General features: G+C 34.3%; 1 protein-coding gene across 1 annotated transcript in view; it reads left to right on the top strand.

The window, feature by feature from the left end:
• Positions 1-24,576, top strand: part of POLA1 (DNA polymerase alpha 1, catalytic subunit) — a 267,117-nt gene that overhangs the window by 196,653 nt on the left and 45,888 nt on the right. Inside the window, exon 36 of the mRNA XM_083361916.1 lies at positions 5,007-5,100. Coding sequence (XP_083218042.1) covers positions 5,007-5,100 — 94 coding nt within the window. The remainder of the gene's footprint in view (positions 1-5,006; positions 5,101-24,576) is intronic.

Genomic DNA, 24,576 nt, shown 5'->3' with positions numbered 1-24,576 from the left:
TCTTACTTTGGATAAGCTGGCTGAATTGGCTGCTGACAGAATGCTAAAGAAATTAACATGATGCCCTAGTTACTTGTTATTTTCAATAAGGCTTCAATAAGGCTGGTGACCCCCAGGGGGAGAGCATTCTCGGTGGGTGCGCCAACCCTCTGGAACTGCTTGCCAGCCGAAATCCGGATGGCCCCCGACCTTCGCACCTTCCGGCGTGACTTAAAAACCTATCTATTCCAGCAAGCCGGCCTGGCCTGATAGATTTGGGGTTTATTTGTTTTATTATTGCTTTATTGTATACTTGCCTTGCTCTGTACACCGCCCTGAGTCCTCCGGGAGAAGGGCGGTATATAAAACAAATAAAATAAATAAATAAATATTGTTTTAAATACTGAAGCTGTCCTGGTTTTGTCCATCAAGAATTTCCCACCAATCAGTCTTACTGGATACTTGTAGATCATTGGTTCTCAAACTTTTCTTCACCATGGACCCCCTTTAAATACCCTTTATAGCCACAGACCATGAAGATTTAACTGAAAATTTAAATCATGACATTTCTTCAAGCCTTGGTGCACCCCCTGTGATGACATCACAGTCTCCTAGATGTCCGCGGGCCACAGATTGAGAGCCCTGTTGTAGATCATACTGTTTGAAGGAAGGGAAAAAAGCTTTGTCCTTCTATGCATGCTTTATACATTGCTTTGTCAGTAATTCAATCCTATTTCCTTTTCTCCTAACTCAACAGACACAAGTACTGTATTCTTTCTTTGGAGAAAATTGTTATAATATCTTAATAATTTTGATTGTCCTACTACTCTATATTTTTGTAGACCTTCAGTATCATGTTTAGGTGCAGAATTGTGAATTATTTTCAAGAGTGGTTGCATCATACATTTTTATAGGAGCAGTGGTTAGAATGTAGTATTGCAGGCTAATTCTGCTGACTGCCAGCTGCCAGCAGTTTGGCAGTTCGAGTCTCACTGGCTCAAAGTTGACTCGGCCTTCCATCCTTCTGAGGTCAGTAAAATGAGGACCCAGATTGTTGGGGGCAATATGTTGACTCTATAAAACTGCTTAGAGAGAGCTGTAAAGCACTGTGAAGTGGTATATAAGTCTTATTGCTATTGCTATATAAAGGTACTATGAGATATAATATTTCATTTATGATTACATGAACATATAATTTTATTTGTTTATTTATTCAATTTCTAAAGCTGTCCAACTCAACCAAGTAACTGGGTGGCTTATTCTCAAATTATAAAACAATTTAAAAGACATTAAAACAATAAAAACAAAATAAGTGTAAATATAAACAATAATGGGAGAGAATAGAATAGAGTTGGATAGGATAGGACAGGACAAGGAACAAGAACAGGACAGAACAGAACAGAATAGAATACTTTATTGGCCAAGTGTGATTAGATACACAAGGAATTTGTTCCCATTGCATAAGCCTTCAGTGTACATCAAAACAACAATGTGATAATATCAAAGTAATAATCATAATAACGATACCAATAAGAGATGGTAGTAGAACATGAGAATAAAAGTAATACAGCCATACTTCATGGATAAATATACTTAGACATAAGACAATACTGTGGGAATTAGGTATTCAGCAGAGTGATGACACAAGGGAAAAACAGTCTTTGTATCTAGTTATTTTGGCATGCAATGTACTGTAGCAGCATCCCAAGGGGAGGAGTTGAAACAGTTTATGTCCAGGATGTGAGGGATCTTAGATATTTTCTCAGCCCTGATCTGTGCATTATACACATCTTCAGTGGAAGGCAAGCTGGTTGCAATAGTTTTTTCTGCAGTCCTAACTATCTGTTGAAGTCTGTACCTGTCCTGTTTGGTAACTGTACCAAACTAAACAGCTATAGAAATACAAATGACAATTCTTCTTCAGAACTGAAGAAGCTTCTTGGATGAAACCAAGATATTTTCAAAGAAAAAAAAAGCAAGAAAATCCAGTTGCCTTTTGGAAAAAGCACTTTTGGGACAATCATGATCTGGATGATTGAGAATCTCAATATATATGAATTCTAATTCTTCATTAAGAATTAATGAAGAATTGGTGGAGCAGTGGGCTAATGCCTCCTTAAGTAACACCAGCTGCCTGCAATTAGTGCAGGTTCACATCCCACCAGGCTCAAGGTTGACTCAGCCTTCCATCCTTCCGAGGTAGGTAAAATGAGGACCCAGATTGTTGGGGGCAATTAAGCTGACTTTGTAATAATGCCGCTTGGGGTGTGTGTGTGAAAGCCCTAATAAGCAGGCATATACATAGAATGAAGGCTACTGCTAAGCTTGTAAGCCGCCCTGAGTCTTCGGAGAAGGGCGGGATATAAATGGAATTAAAATAAAAAATAAATAAAAATAAAAATTAAACATGAAAGCCAGTCACTTTCAGCCCAACCTACTTTATAGGGTTGCTGTTGCGAGCAAATAAGAAGTTGAAGCATTATGTATGCTACTTTGAATTTTACAAAATAAAAGCAGGATATAAATCTAATAATAAGCTACCTGGGGAATACTTGTAGTAACATTAGAGCTGTGTTGGTTGGGGACATCCCATTTTATGCTGTGATGTTGACTGAAAATGCAGTTGATCTGCAGCAAAGTTTAGACTTCTGATTTTATGCAACAAATACAATTTTAATATTAATATATGAAAGAGTAAAGTAGCTATGTTTGACATGAAAAGTGAAGTAAACTATTGTACAATGTACATATACTGAGTAAGTAAATTAATTTGTGCATTTTGGTAGACAGTCCACTACATATGTGAAAAAATATGAAGACATGTTAAGATGTCTAAATGTGGGTAGAAAGGTAATAGGTAATTTTATCTTTTGTGAGGAAGGAATTTGTCAAAAAAAGTAAAAGTAGCCATGTGTAACTGTTGCTTACTTTGTTATTGTGACAGAAAAAGTGAGCTGTGTGAAGAGAAACATCAACATTGTTTATTGCTGAATGAATGTGGATGTAATCCGCTTACTCATTACATCACATGTAATGAGTGATCATTACAAAAGAAATATCTTATGCTGGGTTGATCACATAGAATTTAACGGGTTAAATCACCATCTATCAATGAAGGATGAGTTAATCGAAAGTGAGAATTTTAAAAAACAGGTGTGTTTGAATTGGTTATGGGCATGGTGAAGGGAAGGGTGGTTTCCAAGGATAAAACAATGTGGAGAGGTATAGCAACTGGTAGGTACAGCTGAATCTTTTTTCCTTCTTTTGGTTACTAATTCTTACTCCAATTCTGGGCTTTGCATAATATTGTTCATGTGAACTGGAATAACACAGTGGTATGTATGCAGTTCATTTATGATCCTTTCGATATAGCTACTGATGATCCTTGACAAATCATATTTCTTGTATCTTTCTCTTCACTAACTTCACTTCTCTGGTCAAGAAACAAAACATACCTTCTCATTCCATGTCTGAAATATATAGTTTTGAAAGAAGCATAAATTCAGGTAATATGATAATAAGGCGCACCGATGTAGATTGTGATTAATTAATATAACTTAATTCTAATCTTTTACAGCATTCATGCTTGCAAGGGCCTATTTCTTTTACTATGGAGCTTAGTATCATATATTTATTTTCTGATCTTTCTTTCTAGTTTCTTGATGATGTAAGCACTTGCATTCCTAAAGACCAGACATGTCAAACTCGTGATGTTATGCAACGTATCGGGACGGTTTTGTCATTGCTGGCAATGGGGTGGGCATGGCTTCTACATGACACATCCAGCCCACGGGCCCGCAGTTTGACACCCCTGCTAAAGACTTTTAATCTGTTAGAAAAAATGAATCTGTTTCTGTGTAGTCAGATAAGTGAAGAGTACTGTATATTTCATGATTATATTTCTTCCTGCCTGCCATATGGCTATTAAAAAAGGAACAATCGCAATAAATTTATTTTTTGCATAATCCTTTTTCCCAGCAGTACAATCAAATCTATTGGAAGTCTTAAATCTTATAAAGATATAAATTAATTCCACATTGCAGTATTTGCTGTGTGAGGGAAGCTTAATTGAAGAATAATTATTGTGTAACCAATAATTACTCCTGTAACCAATTCATTTAAGGCATATTTAACTGCATACCACTTTCAGTCCCAAACTAGTTATAGCTCAAAGAGGAAAAATAAACTAGCTATTCCCATTGAGCTGATAAGCTAAAAAATGCATTGAAAAATAAAAGAGAAAGAGAAAAATCCTTTCAATTAAATAATGTCATAACTGTGAGAAGTTCTCTTGGGAAGCCCAGTTCTGCTTTATAAACTAAAATGCAAAGTAATCTAGTTTGTGTGTGTAATAATGGACTTTTATTTTTAAAAAAGCATGCACTGATTTTGAAGAAAGTCTTTTTAAAATATCTTTATCTTCAACAGTAAGAAAGCATACTGTTCAGTTCCAACCAGTGAAAAGTTTGTGACAGTATTATTCTACAGATAAATCTATCAACCCAAGTAATTTTTCCCAATCATTATTTACAGTCTGTAAGTTCAAGCAATATCACTGACTCACAGGATGTTAAAAGAGATGTAAAGATAGTAAATTTTCATTTTAAATCTAACTTTAAATGTTCTCTGATAAATCAGTGAATTATCCAAAAGCTCTCTGTAATGTCAGAGTTATTTAACTAACAATGAATGCATTTCTAAAGTACTTATTATATAAAAATATATATAGTGTATGTTAAATATACTTTTAGCATGAAATTATATTGAAATTTTCTTTTCTGATACAATATCATGTATAATTTTTAAAGTCATTGTAAAATGTGTGTATTGACTATATAGTTAGATGATTCTTTTATATCTGCATAACAATTGTATAGTTTCATGATTTAAAAACAAATCTATTAAAATCTGTATGGTAATTAATACTACATAAACACAAGAGATTTCCACACTGATTTTTAGGAGGGTTGGAGATTTTCAAGAGCATACTTTATTTATGTGCATCTGTTGTATGTGTTTTATTACAGTACTCTGACAAGGACTTATTCACCCAGCTATGCTTTTACCGTTATATTTTTGATGTGGACTATGCAAAAGAAAAATGTACTGGTCCAGAGAAAGGTATGTTACAACACTGTAATTACCCTGAAAGTTTAAAGTGGAAATTTGCATCATAAAAGGCAGTCCTATTTTCTGGTGTTAGGCCAATCTGCCTCATTCTGTTAACATAATATACATAAAGGTACCTGACTGCATGAATTAAGAAATTGTATATAAGAAAGATTTATGTCATAATAATCAACTGTATATCTCTGACTGCTGAAAGAAATGTCTGGGAAATTTTACCTTCTCTTAAGTGATTGGGAATGCTGGTGATTTAGCCTTCCCTTTGCTGGAGGCTTTTTTTCTGATTAATCTTTTTAGTATTTTTAAAATATACTTTCAATTTTACCTATATAGTGAGATTATATTTACTAATGTTTATACTTAATTGTATTTTAATATATGCATTTTTATAAATATGTACATTGAATGACACGTAAGACAACTATACAAAATATAAAAGTAAAATTATACACCTGTGCAAAATATTCAAAGGAAGCAGCTTTCCTTGAATTATTGAAGCAGCTTTGTCCTCACTAAGGCTGCTTTAAGGATTTTCCTAGTTTAATGACCTACCCTTGCAAATGTTTAGAAAACACTGCTGCTTCAACTGTAAAACAGTTCTGGGCGCCAGTTATGTAAAGACCTAGAACCTTAGGTCAGCCAGCACTGAGCATCTTTACTCCTAATAAGTCAAAAGTTTGGAATAGCATTCTATGATATTGGGAGTGGAGGGAGAAAACTATTATTTATTTTGATTTCCATTCACTATAGATATTCAGAATGATTTACAAGTATGAATTGTTTGTGGTGTTCTTGTTAGTTGCAAAGTCGTGTCTGACCCATCATGACCCCATGGACAATGTTCCTCCAGTCCAGGCCTTTCTGTCCTCTACCATCTTCTGCAGTCCATTTAGGCTCACACCTACTGCTTCAGTGACTCCATCCAGCCACCTCATTTTCTGTCTTGCCCTCAACCTTTCCCAGCATTAGGCTCTTCTCCAGTGAGTCCTTCCATCTCATTTGTTTGTGGTGCATTATTCTTAATGGAGTGGAAAACATGTATTGATGATTGCAAATATTGAATCTGGATATGGCTGTACACACACACACACACACACACACACACACACACACGGACATACATAAACATATACACACACAAACATAAAAAAGTGTAAGGGTATAGAATTTCATTTCTCTGATACAGGTGGTCCTCATTTAACAACCATTCATTCAATGATCACTCAAATTTATGATAGCACTGAAGAAGTAGAAGTTAAACCAATCTTTGGAATTTTGGGCATCACAAAAGCCCACAGTCACATGTTCATGACTTGGAACCTTCCCTGCCAGCTTCCCACAATCAGTCAATGGGAAAGTGAAAAGAAGTTGTGGTCACATGATGCCCTGGCTTTACAACCAGTGTAGTCCTTATTTAACGACAGCAGCCAGGTCTGGCTGAATTGCTGTTGCTAAGCAGCATGGTCATATGACTTCATGCGACATCATTATAACTGCATTTCTTACCTATTTTTGTTGTTAACTGAGGACTACTTATAATAAACGTAATTAAAAAATGGAGTGCTCGGTTAACTAGATATAGTATCTAAAATGTATGTACTGAAATGAAACCTGTTTTATTTAAAGTAGAGTGGTTTTGAGAATAGGTCAGGTGCCTTTTAAATTATTAACAAAGTTCATCTTTTGTTTTTAATCAGAAGCTCATTTGAATCCATCTCATATGGATTATATAAATCTATTTATGTTTCTATAAATCTATATGTTTCAGTGCGTGAAAATACAACAGCAACAACAACAACAACAACAACAACAACAATAATAATAATAATAATAATAATAATAATAATAATAATAATAATAATAATAATAATAATGTTGGAAGGGACCTTGGAGGTCATCAAATCCAACCCCCTGCTCAGGCAGGAAATCCTATACCATTTCAGACAAATGGCTGTCCAGTCCCTTCTTAAAAACTTCCAGTGTTGGAGCATTCACAGCTTCTGGAGGCAGGTTATTCCACTGATTAATTGTTCTAACTGTCAGAAAATTTGTCCTTAGCTCTAGGTTGCTTCTCTCTTTGGTTAGTTTTCATCAGTTGCTTCTTGTCCTGCCTTCAGGTGCTTTGGAGAATAGCTTGACTCCCTCTTCTTTGTGGCAGCCCCTGAGATATCATGTCATCCCTCGTCCTTCTCTTCATTAGACTAGACATTCCCAATTCCAGCAACCGTTCCTTTATATATTTTAGCCTCCAGTCCCCTGATCATCTTTGTTGCTCTTCTCTGTACTCTTTCTAGAGTCTCAACATCTTTTTTACATCGTGGTTACCAAAACTGGGTGCAGTATTCCAAGTGTGGCCTTACCAGGGCATTGTAAAGTGGTATTAACACTTCACGTAAGCTTGATTCTATCCCTTTGTTAATGCAGCCTAGCACTGTGTTGGCTTTTTTGGCAGCTGCAGCACGCTGCTGGCTCATTTTTAAGTGATTGTTCACTAGGACTCCGAGATCCCTCTCACAGTTGCTACTATTGAGCAAGGCACCACCTTTACTATACCTGTGCTTTTGGTTTTTCTTGTGTAAATGTAAAACCTTACTTGTCACCCTGTTCTCATTTAGAATTAGTTACTAAGTACCCCACAATCTTTTGATCATGTTTTGTAATCTTCTTTGCTTGCTTCCCCATCAATGGGGGAACTGGCAGGAAAGGTTGAAAGTTGTTGCTGCCTTCTGACAGAGATCTAATCTCTGAGGGTTGACTGAAAAGATTGTCTAAGAAGGGGAGCTGAGCTCCTGAACATTGGAGCTCTTTTCCTGCAGTTCTCTTCCACATACAGAGGAGAACTGAATTCCTTCAGCAGGCAGCTCTTTCAGCCAGCCCCCGGAAACGAGAGAACCAAAATCCAAGCAAAGAGTGGAGAGGCACTCCAGAGCGACAGCACAGTAAGGAAAGGAGTGCAGGACAGTGCCTGGGAGATGCCCAGTGGCGGCCATGCATAAGTGTCTCTCCGTTCAGGCTGAAAATCTTGCTTGAATTTCTGCAGGAAGAATTTTTACTGTAGCTCCTGGGCAAAGACTCCCCATCCTGGGATTCCATCAGTTTAATGACCCTCAATATTACTTAATGACCACAATCACTTCACACAATGACCAAGATTTCAGTCCTAATTGTGGTTGTAAATTGAGCACTACCTGTACACATTTCCCTAATGAATGTATTTTTGTCTGTTGCTTTCCCTAATGTATAGTGTTTAATGTGTTATTTAGAAAATATATCAGACACTTTAGAAAAGTAAAAAGATGTAATGTCGTTGGTGTACTGGAATACTGTATACTCAGAATATACAAATTAGATTGGTAAAATTCATTCCAAACTAATTATCCTACTTAACAAATATGTCATTAATTGGAGGTCAATTAACTCTTTTTCCAAAATATTATATCAATTTTTATAAGAGATTTGAGAATTTTTTTCAAGATTATTATAATTTCTGAAAATAAATTATGAATCAGAATGATTACAGCTATTATAAAAGCAATGGAAGACTGTTGTATTTGTGTCCAAGTTGAGGAAATCCAATATACAGCCTAAGGGCAGTGAAATTGACAAATGCAACTGGTTTAAACATTTTGGGGAGCTATAATGATAAGGAACAGGAAGAAAAAGGTATGGGTTAATAATTATCCAATATGTTGCTGATCTCAACTATATATTTTGCTTAGTTTGTAAGGAGCAACTTGCAAGGCTGCAAAAAAATTGCTGGCTGTGGATATTTGCTCTACAAGACAGGCTGAAGCTCTGCAACTTTTCAAGGTTTAATAAAATGAAGAATAGATCTGTACATGACATATTTTCTTTTGAATATTTTATTTTAAGTTCTTTTGCTTAACATTTTCCTAACCTAGCAATAGAACACTTTAATTCTAAGGACTTCTAGTATTAGTATCAGAAATATCAGACCAATTATTAAAGTAAAAATGGAAGGTTAGATTATATTGAATCACTGATTAAAGAAGGTTGGATATTAAAAGTATTGTGTATATTTTTAGATCACTCCTTTCTAAGATCTTTAAGGTATTCATTTTTATACTGTGCATTTATTTTAAAAATAAATCCATGCTCAGCAAATACTTTTACAAATTTATAGCAGAATTTTACACTAGTCCTTCATAAATATACTAAACATGCTCAGTTAACTTTCTGGATGAATAGACTGTAAAATTGTATTTAGAAAAATGAAATGGTTAAGCTGTATGACCTCCAAGGAAATGCAAAGTCTAACTTGGAATATTTACTTATATCCTGTAATTTAAACATTGTTTTTTCTCTTGTGCTCATGACTTGGTGTGCAAAATATCAATGCAAAGTGGGGGTTTTTATGGATGAGTTGCTAGAAAGCTTTATAAGGAGAGCATTCATCATGGTGGTATTTTTCAGTGATACTAATGGGGGTCTTCAGTATGTCTCTGCTATCAGTTGACAGTTATTCAGAAAAATACAAATTGCATATTGTAACAGTGTCCCCAAATAAACTTATGAATAAAGTACAATAATAAAAAGCGGGCATTTCTATAAATTAAGACAATTACTCATTTACTGTAGGCACAAAGGAAATTATAAGAATTTATGTGCATATTAGGATGCACACAGTTAGGATGAATTGCCTTTTGATTAGTATGAAAAGGTAGCATTTATGTCATTATCTTGATAATCGAAAAGGATTTTTAATTCAACCGCTCAAACAACTAATAAAACTGTACCTATCTACTGGTATATCAAGCTAATTTAAAAAGTAAAATCTTTTTACCATATTCACAAGTTTGCTAATAACCAAGTACATAGATCTCTAGTTAAAATTAAATATAATCTCTAGTTAAAATTAAATCTTTCCAGAAAACCAAGTAGATTTAGCCCCATTTAGTTTAAATAATGATTTACAGTATACTCAATTTCTGCTTGAGAAAAAAATTACACTTCAAAAATGCTTATAGAATAGAAAAATCTTAAAAACAGTTTAAAGAGAATTCAAGTTTTAAGGTATGCACTGTGTATTCTTTGGTGTTTTGAACATCAGTATTGAAGAAATAACAACATTTGCAGCACTGAAACATCAATTTAAACTTTTTCTAGCTAGTTTCAAATGTCTCAAGAGGATTTTTAGTTGATTTATTGTGATTTAGGATAAAACACATGTTTGATTATCACTAAATTAGTATAATTATGTCTTAAGATGATAATTCACTATCTTAATATCTATAAGATTTTTCTTTAATTGTCAATAAGTAATTGATACACTAGACTAATCGCTGATATTTATTATTTGTTTGTTTATTTATTTATTTTATGGAGAAAATACAGTTTTTAAGCAATAGGAGAGATTTTTTTTTGTAAATGTATTGTGGTTATATAGTTGATAGTTTTTATTTCCATAATGTTTTTTACTACATAATTATACATCTTAATTACGTAATTACCATCATAATTATTATGTAATTATGTGTAGTTCCACTAATTACAAAATCAGGAAGTATAATTATCTAGTGCAAAATTTCTAAAATCTTATTTTATGAACTGGAGAGTATTTAAAAGACCAACGGGTAAACTAGGAACATATTCAACCCAACATTGTAGGCTAACACCATATGCCTAACACATATTTTCTTATTTTGATATGCTGATTTAATTTCTGGCCTCCAGTTTTTGACTACAAAACTAAAATTGTTTCTGGCATCTGCATTTGGTAACTTATGGAAGTAAAATAAAGTTATTTTGCTTTCCTATGTCATCTTCATCTGAATTTTTTCTCAATTTTTGCTGGTATTGTTAAGTATAAAGGCTTTAGTTGCTTTAATTTCAGTAACTGCTTGTTTATCAGATGTATAATTGTACATTGGAAGTAACTGCAACTCTAAGAAATCAAGTTATCAGATATAGCCATTAGGTTTTTACTGTATATGAAAGATAGGAGTTCTAGTCTCAATATGGCAGTATCTGATTTGGCTTCTGTTCTTTTTTTGTAATATAATACAATTCTCATATAATTAGGATTATAAATTCAAGCTATTGTATATATTCTAGTTCCTATCATTTTTATTGAACAAACATTTTATTTATAAACATATTCTCATCAATCATCTTTTATTCAATAAGTAAAATAAGTCATTGACAAGGATGGGCCCTCATCGAAACTGAACAAATAAATAACCAATATATAAATATTTTCTGTCATGAATGAAGGCAAATATACATGTCCCAGGATAATGTTGCAGGATCCAGTCTGGGTTGGTCACCGAAGCCAGAGGTTTAGTTTTTTGAGCTTTCAGACTCGTGCTGGAACCCATCCTCAGGGAACTTCTCTCTAGAAGAGTGTGTGCTTTGGGCTATTCTGTGTGTGGTATTTATATGGTGCCCTATATGGTTCTCGAACAACCAGGCACCATATAAATACCACAAACAGAATAGCCCAAAGCATACACGCTCCTAGAGATAAGTTCCCTGAGGATGAGCTTCAGAACAAGTCTGAAAGCTCGAAAGACTAAACCTTTGGTCTCGGTGACTGGCCCAGATTGGATCCTGCAACATTATCCTGGGACATGTATATTTGCCTTCATTCATGATAGAAAATATTTTATAAATCAAATTTATATTTATATAAATGTAATTATATAAATTATATTTTATATTATATTTTTACAAAAGAAATGTCCTTAAAATTAAAACCAGTGAAGTGGATATATCCAGCAATTCTTTCGACCTTTTTGTTTTTGAATGTTTGGCCATCATTCTATATTATACAGGAAGAATAAAGGAGACTATTTGTAGCTCAAGGTTCAAATGACAGGGTCCTTTGTGCTTTCTCAGCTTGGTTGTTTTCTTGCAGACATTTCATTTCCCAAATTAGGAGACATCATCAGTATACAGGACAATTCTATGACCAGTTACTTATATGGGCATTCAACATAGTTCAGTAAATATGTCCTCTTGACAAGATTCCTAAACTCTTGCTGAAAGTTCAGCAGGCAGCTATATAAATGTTGTAAATGAATAAATTCATCTTTTCTTGAGAATATCAGCTCCATTTTTAAAATGTATGTGAGTTTAACAATTGATTCATTGATTGACTATGTGCCATAAAATCAGTGACTACGCAGATAAATTTTCACACTGATGATTGCCTCTAACTTGGCCTTTAGGTCTTCCAACAATGCCTGCCTTGCCTGAGTCTGCCTGCCTTCCTGATGATCATCCTCTTCTTTTTCTTTCCACCTTTCCCAGAATTAGAGCCTTTTCCAGAGTGTTAGCTTTTCATATAAAATCTCCAAAGAAGGATAATTTCACCCTGACCATTTGTGTCTTGAGTGAGAAGTATGGACTGATTTGTTTGATGATGCATTTGTTTTCTTGGCTATGTAAGGCAGTGGTGTCAAACTGCTGGCCAGATTTGTCACACAGAAGCCGCACCCATCCCAGCTCCAGCAATGGGGAAAAAGTCATGATACATTGTGACATGTCACGTGATGCGACGAGTTTGACACCCCTGATCTCAAGTATTCTCAGAAATCTTCTTCAACACCAAAGGTCAAAAGTCTCATTTTTTTCTATCTGGCTTCTTCAAAATCCAACTTTCAGTTCCATAAAGTATCCACAGGGATACTTTATGGAATAGTCCATTGCCTGCACTATTCTAATCTTTATAAGTATAGACATAACATTGCATTGGAATAACTTTTCCAAGGACTTCTTGACTGCTCTATCAAATGCTAGTCTGCGGTATTTCCTGACTGCTTATTCCTTTACTGTTGGTGTTTTTATTTATTCAGGCTTTCATTCATTTATCATATTCATATAACTACCCATCTCATATACATGGGTGTACCTGGCAGTGTACAATAAAAAAACCATAAAAACAAACATTAAAATTTACAATAAAAAATTAATACTAGTTAAAAAGACTAAAAGACAATACGTTTGATATTTGATTTGATTCCAAAAGGCAAAAGCTATCTATTAGTTCAATACTTTCATTGATCTTCTTTATATTTAATTTTAGTTCCATTTTTTCAACTCAGCTCTTTTGAGTTTTCTTAATAGAGCTTGCAGACACTTTTCATTTTTGACTATCGGAGTGTCATCACTCTAGTGAATCATGATAACCGGGGGGGGGGGGAACCAAAACCAAGGATGAGTTCTAGGAAAAATATGCACAAGATTCTAAGTGAATGCAATCCAGAATGAAAATTTATCTCTGTTAGATGATAAAAATGGATGCAAAGGAACATGATGAGCAAGAGTACAGAAAAAGCGAGTGGGTCATTTAGAGCAGGGGTCCCCAACCCCCCAGTCTGTGGACCGGCACCAGTCGATGGCACGTCAGAAACCAGGCTGTGCAAACAAGCAAAGTCCCATCCATGGGATTCAGGCAGCGTATGAAACCACGCCCCCTCTGGTTCATGGAAAAACCTCTCCACGGAACCGGTCCCTGGTACTCAAAAGTTTGGAGGCCAATGATTTAGAGACACTGGAATAAATGAGAAATGGTCATTGCATAGTGAGGTTCTTATTTGGAAAATGTCTGTTTTAAATATGTAGCTTAAGCATAATTCTGTTAATGTGTATACATGGCAATAATGACTCTAAAAACATGATTGATTTGCTTGATTATGACATGCAATTGAGAAAAGTGGTGAAAAATGTAAGTGTAATGAGGTGTTGTGAATGTGGGACAGCTCTCTTTTTGATAACAGCCAAGATTGCTGCTTGTTCTATTCTATCAAATGGTTCTGCTTCTGTGGAAACAAAACAGCCTGACTGATAAAGAACTTAAAGATGCATCTCTTCTCATAAGTTCTACCTAGGGAAAGAAAAAAATGTTTCCTAGTTACCTCCAAATGTTTTAAACGATTTGCTACATCAGACAGGTCAACATCAAAGTTCTAGTATGCTTTACTAATAATATATGAGAAAAATCATTGTGTCATTTTGATTTAAGCAAACTCTTTTGTTTTATATGCCTGCTTGATATTATCTATGTCCTAAATTGCTTAAATGAAATAGCCCTAGTTTGTAACTTCTGTAATTTTGCCATGAAGATGCATATCTGTTTTAGTATAGCTTGTGAATTATTTGAAGTTAAAACCTAGAATTAAAGAAAAAATGATAACCTGAATCCCCAGTATTCTTCATTCAAGTATTTATATGAGCATGCCATTATATGGGCAATCAAGCTAAAATAGATATCATCTTTATAATAGGAATTTACTAAGGCTAAAAGCTGTCTTTCAAAACCTGAGAACCCAACACACATGTAGGCTGATTTCATCATCTTTCAGCAATATTAATTGTTATTTTACATTGATATTTGTTTTTATTTTTTGCTACTAGGTTCTTACAATAAATATTGGCCAAAGATAACTATTGTGCAGTTTTTAACCTCTGTTTATGGGTGGGGGAGGGTGTTCCTGAAATTAGTCTTATCAGGGTCATACCTGTCAAATACATATCAAAATGTGTTTTCTATCTGAATTCATTTAACTTCAGATACAAGAGAATTATTTTGACATGAAAATATTATTAATTATAATATTTTCATTTAAAACAGATATTTTTATATTACAAAAGATGTATATAGTGGAATAAACGAAAATAAAGGAAAGTGAATGACAGCCAGAACTATTTTATGTATTAGATAAAAGCAAATAATCCATTTAGTGCCAAGTACATGAACTTAGAATTAATTTTTTGAGTTATTCATGTGGCTGTAGTATGTTTTTATAGCTGTAGGTTGCCTATTTAAAAATTGGTTGAAATAATAACAGAAATAGTGAAAACCAATTTCAATATTTGACATCTTTTATTTTTACTTTATATTGTATTTTAGATGGATGGAATCTAATTAGATCATTATAAAAATAGATATCTTGATTATTTTCCTGATTGAATTAATGGATAACCCAGTTGGTTTTTCATATAAGAAAATATTGCATATCTATGGAAAGTTTCTCTTGTTTCATAAACTGATTTGAGTTTATTTTATAAAGAAAAGGTAAACAGTAATGGAACAATATTATGAGGGTAAGCTGACTAAGTGACTTAAAGTTACTCCACTGAAAATTGTACATCAAATAATTATTAAACCTTCCTCACTTAAAAACACAGAGCAAATTTGTAATAGGATAGCATAGGAAAACAACTTGCCTTGCTTAAAATGAAGTTATAAATACAAATAGTTTTATGCAAAAAGTAAAATTACCTGAAATATTCACTATCCAACATAAATAGGGCTATATTATTTAATCAATTAAATTTATTTATTTTTTAAAATAAACCAACTATAGTTAAATGGAATAACAATTGGGAAAAAAAACTTTGCAGGTGTTAAGTAAAAATGTTTTAAGTGGTATTAAGCTTTCTCTAGGTGCTGAGCATCCCAGAGCATAGAACCAGTTAAGCAATTCCACCTTTACAAAAACCTCCAACATGTCCCCATCTTGTTCTATAGGGCTTGGGGAGTTGGTCATTTGGTGTAGGGAGTTGAAGGAGAGGAAATACATCATGAAATGAATGCCTTGCATTTCATTTCTGCTAAAAAACAAATTATTTTTCCTCCAAAAATAGGACTTATTTATTTTACATATTCCTTAGATTTATTTTCTCCAATTAGGAGGGTGAGTGGTTTACAGTCTCTAAATATAAAATATAGGACTAAAATGCTGTAAATAAAAAAAAAACAGTAAAGAACAGCAAACACTGAAAAGGTTCTGTTCTAACTACATTAAAGAACACCCACAGCTGGGGGTGCAAGCTGAACTCTTGCCCAAAGGCCCTTTGCCAGGTCTTCAAGGCTGTCCAAATTCTGTATTTAATTGGAAGGGAGAAATCCTGTAGTGAGAATATATTAATTTAACTAAATGCAAATTTAATTAGTAATTGAACTAATTAAATTTCAAATCAAATTCTAAAATAAACTTGATATAGTTAATTAGTATTTTATTGAATTCCATCCTTGCTGATTACTAGCAAGCTCTTTGAGTATTATTTATTAACCAAACTTATATGCCCCTGCAATAAAAACAGACTTTTAGTGACTCACAAGATAAACAAATATCATAACTGTACATGAGAACATATTATAAATATAATTTTAAAAATTAAAAACAAAACATACCCAATTGCTGGCAATGGGGAAAAAGTCGTGATACGTCACAACACATCATGTGACATCATAAGTTTGACACCCGTGCCCTAAGCTTTCAGCCCCACCTCCCAAAAGTGGAGGATAATCACCTACTTCTCCTAGAACAATTGAAGTAGGCTAACTGTAGTGGGGATAGGGTTACCTGCTCCTCTAGGTCAAAGCTTTTCAACCATTGATACGGGTATCACCTGTGGTACATTGGCACCTGGCAGGTGGTACCTGACCATCCTAGAAAAGTGGTAGCGGGGGAGGGGAATGAGCTGAACCTGTGGCAGCACTGCACAAGCCTGAGCGAGAGACAGCTGGAGTTTCAGGGCTCTCAGGGCTCAGTGGAAGCGCCAGGATCAGCGTTTCTTCGGGGCTCTCAGGGCTCAGCAGAAGCGCCAGGATCAGGGCCAGGCTTCAGCTGGAGCTCGGCGCTGATCCTGGTGCTTCTGAGCCCAGAAGAAGCGCTGATCAGCTGGAATGTTGCAGCATCTCCAGGCCCTGTGATTTATATTCAGATGCTTGGCAACTGATTCATATTTATGATGGTCACAGTGTCCCAGGATCATGTGAAGTGACCAAAACCTGCTGCAACCACCCAGCAGAGGTGGGGGAAATAAAAACCATCATACCCCACCCCACCCCCGCTGCCAATCCTCAACAGAACTGCTCACAACAATGAAAACCTCGGACAGGAGGAAGAGCGCTGCTGGGTGGGCAGGCAGGTGTCTTGCTCAGCTGTGGTTTGGGGGGCACTTTTTTCAGTGCCATTGTAACTTTGAACAGTCACTAAGCGAACTGTTGCAAGTTGAGGACTACCTGTACTTCATAACTTACTTTCTTCCTTTTTTTTTTGGTCATCAAGTTTTTGTCACCTTGCTAGGCGACTGGTGGTACTCAGATATTGCCATATCCTAAAAGTGGTACAATTGGTGAAAAGGTTGAAAAGCCCTGCTCTAGGTAACCTGGTGCCAAACCAAAACAAGTGTAATCTGTCAGCCCCTATAAACAACTGTGGGATTCTGGGTCACTGCATTTTGCACCTAGTGAAGCTTCTGGGTAGTTTTGAAAGGCAAATCCATGTAAATTACATTGCAGTGGTGTAATTGGGTGGCAACGAAGGAATGAATCATTGTAGTCAAGTACTCTTATTCCAGAGAAAATTGCAATTGGCAGAACTATTGGACAAGGAATTCCCTGGTCACAGCTTCTCCTTGCTGATCCCATAGGACCTCCAAGCAACAAACCTACCCCAACAGGAACAGTACAACTTTGTTTGGACACAAAATGAGTTATAGAGGAACCCTGATGTACAAACAATAGCTCCATCTTGCTAGGAATCAATTTAAGCCTTCTCTGTCCCATCTAGACTTGAATAGCCTGCAGGCACCAGGAGAAGACTTCAGTGGCATCTCCAGCCTGACTCAAACTTCCATTGTACAGTTGGGTATTATCAACATATTGGTAGTACTAGACCTGAAACTGTCTGATGACCTTTCCTGCCAGCTTAATATAAAGGATAAGTAACAGGAGAGGGAGAACTAACCCTAGGACCCCACACAAGGGACCAGCCACTGTACCAATTTTTCTCCCTAATCACTGCCAACTTGAATCAACCACTGAGGAGGGAGTATGAAACATACTTCTAATCCCCAGTCCTTGCAGGTCCTCCAGAAATATCACAATCAGTAGTACAGAAGGATGCTGAGTGGGTCCAAAATGATTAGGAACACTATACCTGGGTGTGCTCAGACTACCCAGAGGATCTTCAACATACAAACAACAATTTACAACATACAAAGCCAGGACAGGCCATACTTCCATAGTGTTAATGACATAGCCCTAAAAGAAGGAAGTAAAATGATTTTCTTAGATTTGGATCCCAAGAAGTTGGTGATTCTGAAAATTAGAACTTCAATTGATTGTCAAGACTATATTATTGATGCTAAATTATCACTGTAATGCATTTTGCATGTATGTTTCTAGCTAATTATAATGGAGCAGTTAATATTTTAATGAACAATACTCTTTACTGTTTATGGGTGAATTTAATGAAAGCATCTTATGATTATTACAGTAATAGTAATATTATTGGAAGCATTTTTTCCTGGGTCTGAATATTTTAAATATTTTGAAGTATCTAACATCTTAGAATATATTAACCACTTTTGAAATATGAGGGTTGCCAGTTGTCAATAAATTTATTTGCATCTCTTTTCACTGGTTTTCTTAGCAACAGATCAAATTAGATTCATCACTGTTGGCTTATAGTGATTTCAAAATGAAATGGAATATATTAAGGCAACCAACCACACTGATTATATTGCAAGCCTCATTTAATTTTATACATTCACACATTATAGTGAAAAGCAGATTTTAATGCATGACTGTGATTGTATCTTGAATTACTTCAAAGGTCATCTGTTGTAGATGCATAATTTGTCACTATTAAATACCTACCTAATTAATGAAGAATGTTCTATGATCATTAGTTATCAGTATAATTTAATTTCATATATATTATGCTCTTGCAAAAAGTGGCAGTATATTGTTCTAACCCTAATTCAGCAATCAATTTACCATATGTTTTTGTGCATGACTTGTGTAGTATACATACCATCAATAGTAACATTTATTTGTGATACTGCCATATTAAAATAATGTAATATTAACTACCATATTAAAATAATGTAATATTAACTACCATATTAAAATAATGTAATATTAAGTCTAAACGCAGATCCTGAAAGTATATAAATGTTGTAACTTAAAACAATGATACCATGTGGCAAAGCAAATTTAGACTACACATAGAAGTTTGGGGAGATGACCAAAAGGAAGTCTCATATAACATTGGACTCCTAAGGCATATTATACACAATCCGAGCTTATTGTAGACATTTTGGGTATAACTTCATTTCTCCTAAAGAATAACATCATTAGTTTAAAAATGATTTGCTTTTTGAGTCCTGGATTTCATTTCTTAATTTCATATCATTGGAATTTTAAAAATATATTTTAAAGTTTTAGTTTTTAATAAATGTAAATGCATGATAATATTTACATATAATTGTTATTTAAAATATTAAATGTCCCAAGACACCTGTTTCTTTTAGAAAGCTATTTTTAAAAACAAACATAGGTCGAGATCTTCCGCTATTTACAAAATAAAAACAAAATTGCGATCTGATCAGTTTGAAAATATCATTCTAAGCTTTTATTATTAAAGCAATGCAGTGAAATATCTGATCTCAGAAGCAGTGCTGAGTGTTGGGCAACTATGTAGATGGCCTTCCTTCCTGGCCTCTGATAATAACATTCCTTTGCAGTAGGAACCTGGAGAGAATTCTGTCTTCCAGATCGTATAGGCAGATAACGGCTGCACGGAAACAGTCTTGAAGATACCCAGATCCTGGGCTATATGTGACTTAAAAGATGTAACCAGCACTTTGAATTGCACTTAGAAGTGAACTAATATATCTCTCCCAATAGTTGTGCCACATAGGTAAAATGCCCCTAATTAATTGAACCATAGCATCCTGGATCACAAGTACCTTCCCTGTAGGCTATGACAGTGAGAAGGACCTCTTAATTCAGGTATGGTCATAACTGGTTGTGAAGATTTTCTGATTGACGTTACACTTGCAAAAACCGTAAACTTAGGAGAAACCGTGAAATTATGCACCAATTTGGGACAGGCGTTCAACCCTATACACAATCACAGTTTGCCTAGGATGACTTCCAAATCCATATCTATTCTCTTTTGCTCCAGATTCTCATGGCCTGCCACATACCGGTAGTACCTTGACCACATCCTCTCTTTCTCTTTCTCTCTCTCTCTCTCCCTCTCTCTCACACACAAACAAAAATGGGGAAGCTTTTGATTCCTGGCTTATAATTGTGGTCATCTATAAATAAATTCCTATGTGAAAAAATAAGAATGAAGCCAACACCCCCATTTTCTTAGACATTTGTTAGAAAAGTCATTTCATAAATTTGAATTTGTTAAATTCATAAATTTAACAAAGATCATAGTCCATCTATTGGATTTTAATATTGGTCCATCTATTGCACCATACTATATTGCACTGTGACCAATCAGATACTTGAAAGAAGATCATAAATAGGATACAAATAACAGTGTTTAACTGTAAGAGTCTTTGACTCTGGAGGTAACAAACTATTTTCACAATGACTAGCACAGGGTGCATATCTATTCAGAACAGAACTTTCTAATCAAATATTAAACTTTTCCTTCATTTGGAAAACATTTATTAGAGCTGTTGACCATATTGACTGGAAATTCTGGGAGTATTGTCCTAGCACATGTAATGTTAACTTATGTAATAAAAAGACAGAATTTACTAAGAATGTATTGTTCAACCTTTGAAAGGCAAATGATTCCATTTATTACCTATTCTGGGAAAAGTTAAAGTATATAAGGCACTCCAATAAGATACAAATTGAGTAGCAGCCCTACCACTTCTTTCACTATATTTAATAGTAATCATTCCAACACCAGAAGTAATGTCATTTTAAAAGGAAGGAAACTATTGCTAAAACCTGAGATGTACAATAAATATTTTTTACCAAATTGTATTTTCAAAAAATGGTATTTTCTTCATTTAATTTAGTTTTATTATAATAGATACGTAAAGAAAAATCTATTGCATTGGCTCATGGCTTACATTCCACTTAGATAAAACTGAAAAATGCCTGGTTTTCATCTTAATAGTTGATATACACCTAGAGCAGTACAAAAAATATGTGTTCTCTTCCCTAAGGAAAATAAGATTGTAGGCAAACACCATTTTCTGCCCTATATTAGACATCATTGGAAGTGTTGATAGATCTCGGGAAAGAATTATTTTAGAAATAAGGACATTGATACGTACACTATGCCTGGCTTCTGAGGTTGGGCAATGCCATGGCCCCAATATCCTCTTACCTCTACTTTGCATTCCTCATCATGCAGTCCTACTGTGAAGATTAATGGGGTTATTAAATGAATAAAAGAAACTAGTAACTAAGGATTTTATGTTGCACACCTAAGGTGTGTTTGTCTGAGTGCCCTTACTAAATGTATGTTTATAGACTGCAAAGACAACCTGGGGTATATAAATACTGCTATAATATAGCAAGCTAATTGTAAAAGTACTGTGTAGTTTAATTTGTTTTTGTGTGCACAATTTCATGAAATACATCCTTCCACTAGAACTATAATCCATAGGAGAATAGTGTATGATTTAATATTATGAAAGCATTTTTAAAGAAAAATATTTCTTCTAGTTATTGGTATTATGGGTTCATATTTCTTGCAACTTCTGACCTATGAATCTTCTCAAATCTAGAATCTTCTCATTTGCATATCTCTTATTATTTTTCAGGTATATATTTTTAAAGGCTATATGCAGTTCCCTTTTCTTCATAAACAGTGAGAAATAAGATTGGTCTGGCCGGCAAAACAGACTGTTGATCATAGCATCTAGGCTTATTGGAACACTATAAAGCTGCCTTACAGTTTCATTGAAACACATAGCTGCTTGGTTAATTAATTCCCTGCAGGTAATCATCATGCTTTGAAATCTAAAATTTTATTTAATCAATGTCACAAGGACTTTGACTTGCCCTTAGAATAGCTATTTAAGTAAAATAACTGCAGAAATTAGTTATCTGTATGTGAAATGTACCAAGCGTTAAAACTGAAGATGATAACTAGGTCTCAGCTTCCACATGACATTTTGGAGCTTAGTATTCTCGGCATTGTTCCTTATAAAATTTTATTTTGAGGAAAAAACTTTCTTAAATTTCATTAAATAATAGCATTATTTTCTTCAATGATTCAATGGGTAAAGAGACCAAAAAAAGACCAAGAAGCAGCAAAATCTTTTGTTCCTAAGACCTCCATTTAAGAACTCTTTGTTGAACATAACTGAGATAAAGCAATAGGGAAAACTCTACTTTCCCTTTTGAATATTGTACCCAGTCCAAGTGAAATGACAGTGAAGTTATTTATATTCCTTGAGGTGAAAAACAGCAAATACAGTTTTTCTTCTGGATATATATATATCTTTCTGAAATTTGTTTTCACGTTTGTAGGCAGAATATTTTTTGTCTTAGAGAAAATGGAAAAACATAAGTGCTTTAAATTTGTTCTCATATTTGCATGTTATCTCTCTTGTCTCTGTTTTCAAACATGAAAACAAAAAGTCCTTTAAAAATATTGGTTAGCTGGTTAATCAGTTCACTTTTTGCGGGAAACATTCCAGACAGTTTATGAAAGTTGTTAAAAATAAAAATTACACCTTATTTATTCTTTAATTTTGTTACCTTGAATCTGAATTCTTCAAATTGATCAAATGCTGATTAATCATACTGGAATAATTATGATTATGTTATATATAATATAACATTACTCATTCTGTTTAGCAAGAAATATGATAGCCTTTCTATTTTGCAATGCTTTTTGTTTCATTTTTTCAGTATTTATTAGTTGATGGAGGCATGGAAATTACTTGTACCATAGGACGTAGGTAACAATAAGTTTTGGATTAGTTTGTTTTTATAAACTACTAAAATGTGGGTTTTCCTTTTTCAAAATAACTCCCCTGAACAGATTTTCCCATCTATTTAGGGCCATTAATATAGGCCGTAAAACCTGTGCTGAATCACCTCATATTCTGTAATAAAAATGTTTTGTTCTTTCTTGTATTTTAACTTACCTAGTGTCTAATGTTGATGCCTCTTCTTTATTTACTTAATAAATAGATTTATGTGACCGTCCAACTTACACACAGTGACTCCTTATGTTAATATAAAGACAGTTATATTAAATTAGTTTAGGTGTGGAAACTGTATCTGGATTCAGGTTGATTTTAATATCTTAATATTAAACATTGACATTAATATCTTAGTGGGATTTTTCTTTGAACTGATATCAATATTTGCCATGAATTTACAAAAGGGTATTCCTCATGGTTACAATATACTGTCAAGAATTGAGAATTTTCCCTGCAATCCACAGTATGTGTTTCCCAGGCATATGCAATAGTTCTGAGGCTGATAATTCTTTGTTTCCAAAAATCTTTTTTAGAAATGTTTTATCAATTTTTTTACAATAAGAATTCTTAGTGCCTAGTGTACAGCGTGTTGTCTTGGTTCATATATTTTGGGGGGGAAAAATCAATAGTAGTTAATTGACAGTAATAATTAATGTTTGTAATTCTATAATTAGTATATTAATAGTATATTTCTTTGATCTTTCCTTCTCCCAATAGTATTCTTCTTCTTCAACAAATAACTCTTAATATTTTTAATGCATAAATGGTTAAATATAAACATTTTTTTCATGTTTGTACAAGTAATAATGTACATTTATGCAGTGGTGGGATTCAAATCCCTGAACAACTGGTTCTCTGCATGGATGCAGGCCTGGGCCTCGGAGGCCTAGAACGGACTTCCGGAAGTGCCATCCCCACACTTCCAGCGGGCCATTCTATGTCTGGGAGGCCTCTTCCAGGCCTCTGAGGCCTAGAACGGACTTCCCAAAATGGCATCCCTGCACTTCTGGTGGGCCGTTCTAGGCCTGGGAGGCCTCCTCCTGGAACGGACTTCTGGAAGTGGTGTGCATTCAGCTAGTTCTCTGAATTCAACAAAATTTATCTACCGGTTCTACCAAACCAGTGTGAACCAGCTAAATCCCATCACTGCATGTATGACATTTTTTCTTATCAATTTGTGTTGTTTTTCTAAAAATCATCTTATTAGTTCACCATATATCCTATTCTCATAGTTCTTATTTAAGCTTAATTTCCCCTTAATATTCAAACAATTCTTATCAGTCATAATTCGCTCAATATTAATCATCTAAATATCCAGATTTTCCATTTAGATACTCCATCTGGTAGGGTGAGTCAAATCTCTTGAATCTGTCTCTGGCCTTCTTCTTTTGCCAAATAGTTTTTCAGGTTGATATATTCCGCTTTCCAGGAAGTTATTGTATTTTTGTAAGTATTGTTGGGAGTAGAGAAGACAGAGTGCATAGAATATATGCTTTTTGTCTTGTGAACTCTAATGGTTCTCCTGGCAGTTCTATAATACATTTTGTTAAATCTTCTTTCTTATTCTCAGGTTTATTTTGACGTTCTGATGAATAAAGTTTTTTTTCCATTTTTATTGTTATGTCAAATCTTGCAGATTTTTTTCTTATTTGTGTTAAATTATAATTCTCTTCATTTGTAGCTTCACTGATTAAGTCATTTTCTTCTAGTTTATGTTGTTATCTGATTTGTTTC

The sequence above is a fragment of the Vipera ursinii genome (assembly GCF_947247035.1).
Source record: "Vipera ursinii genome assembly, chromosome: 4".
Lineage (NCBI taxonomy): Eukaryota > Metazoa > Chordata > Lepidosauria > Squamata > Viperidae > Vipera > Vipera ursinii.
Note: the sequence above shows the minus strand (reverse complement) of the source record. Positions and strands in the feature narration are given on the sequence as shown.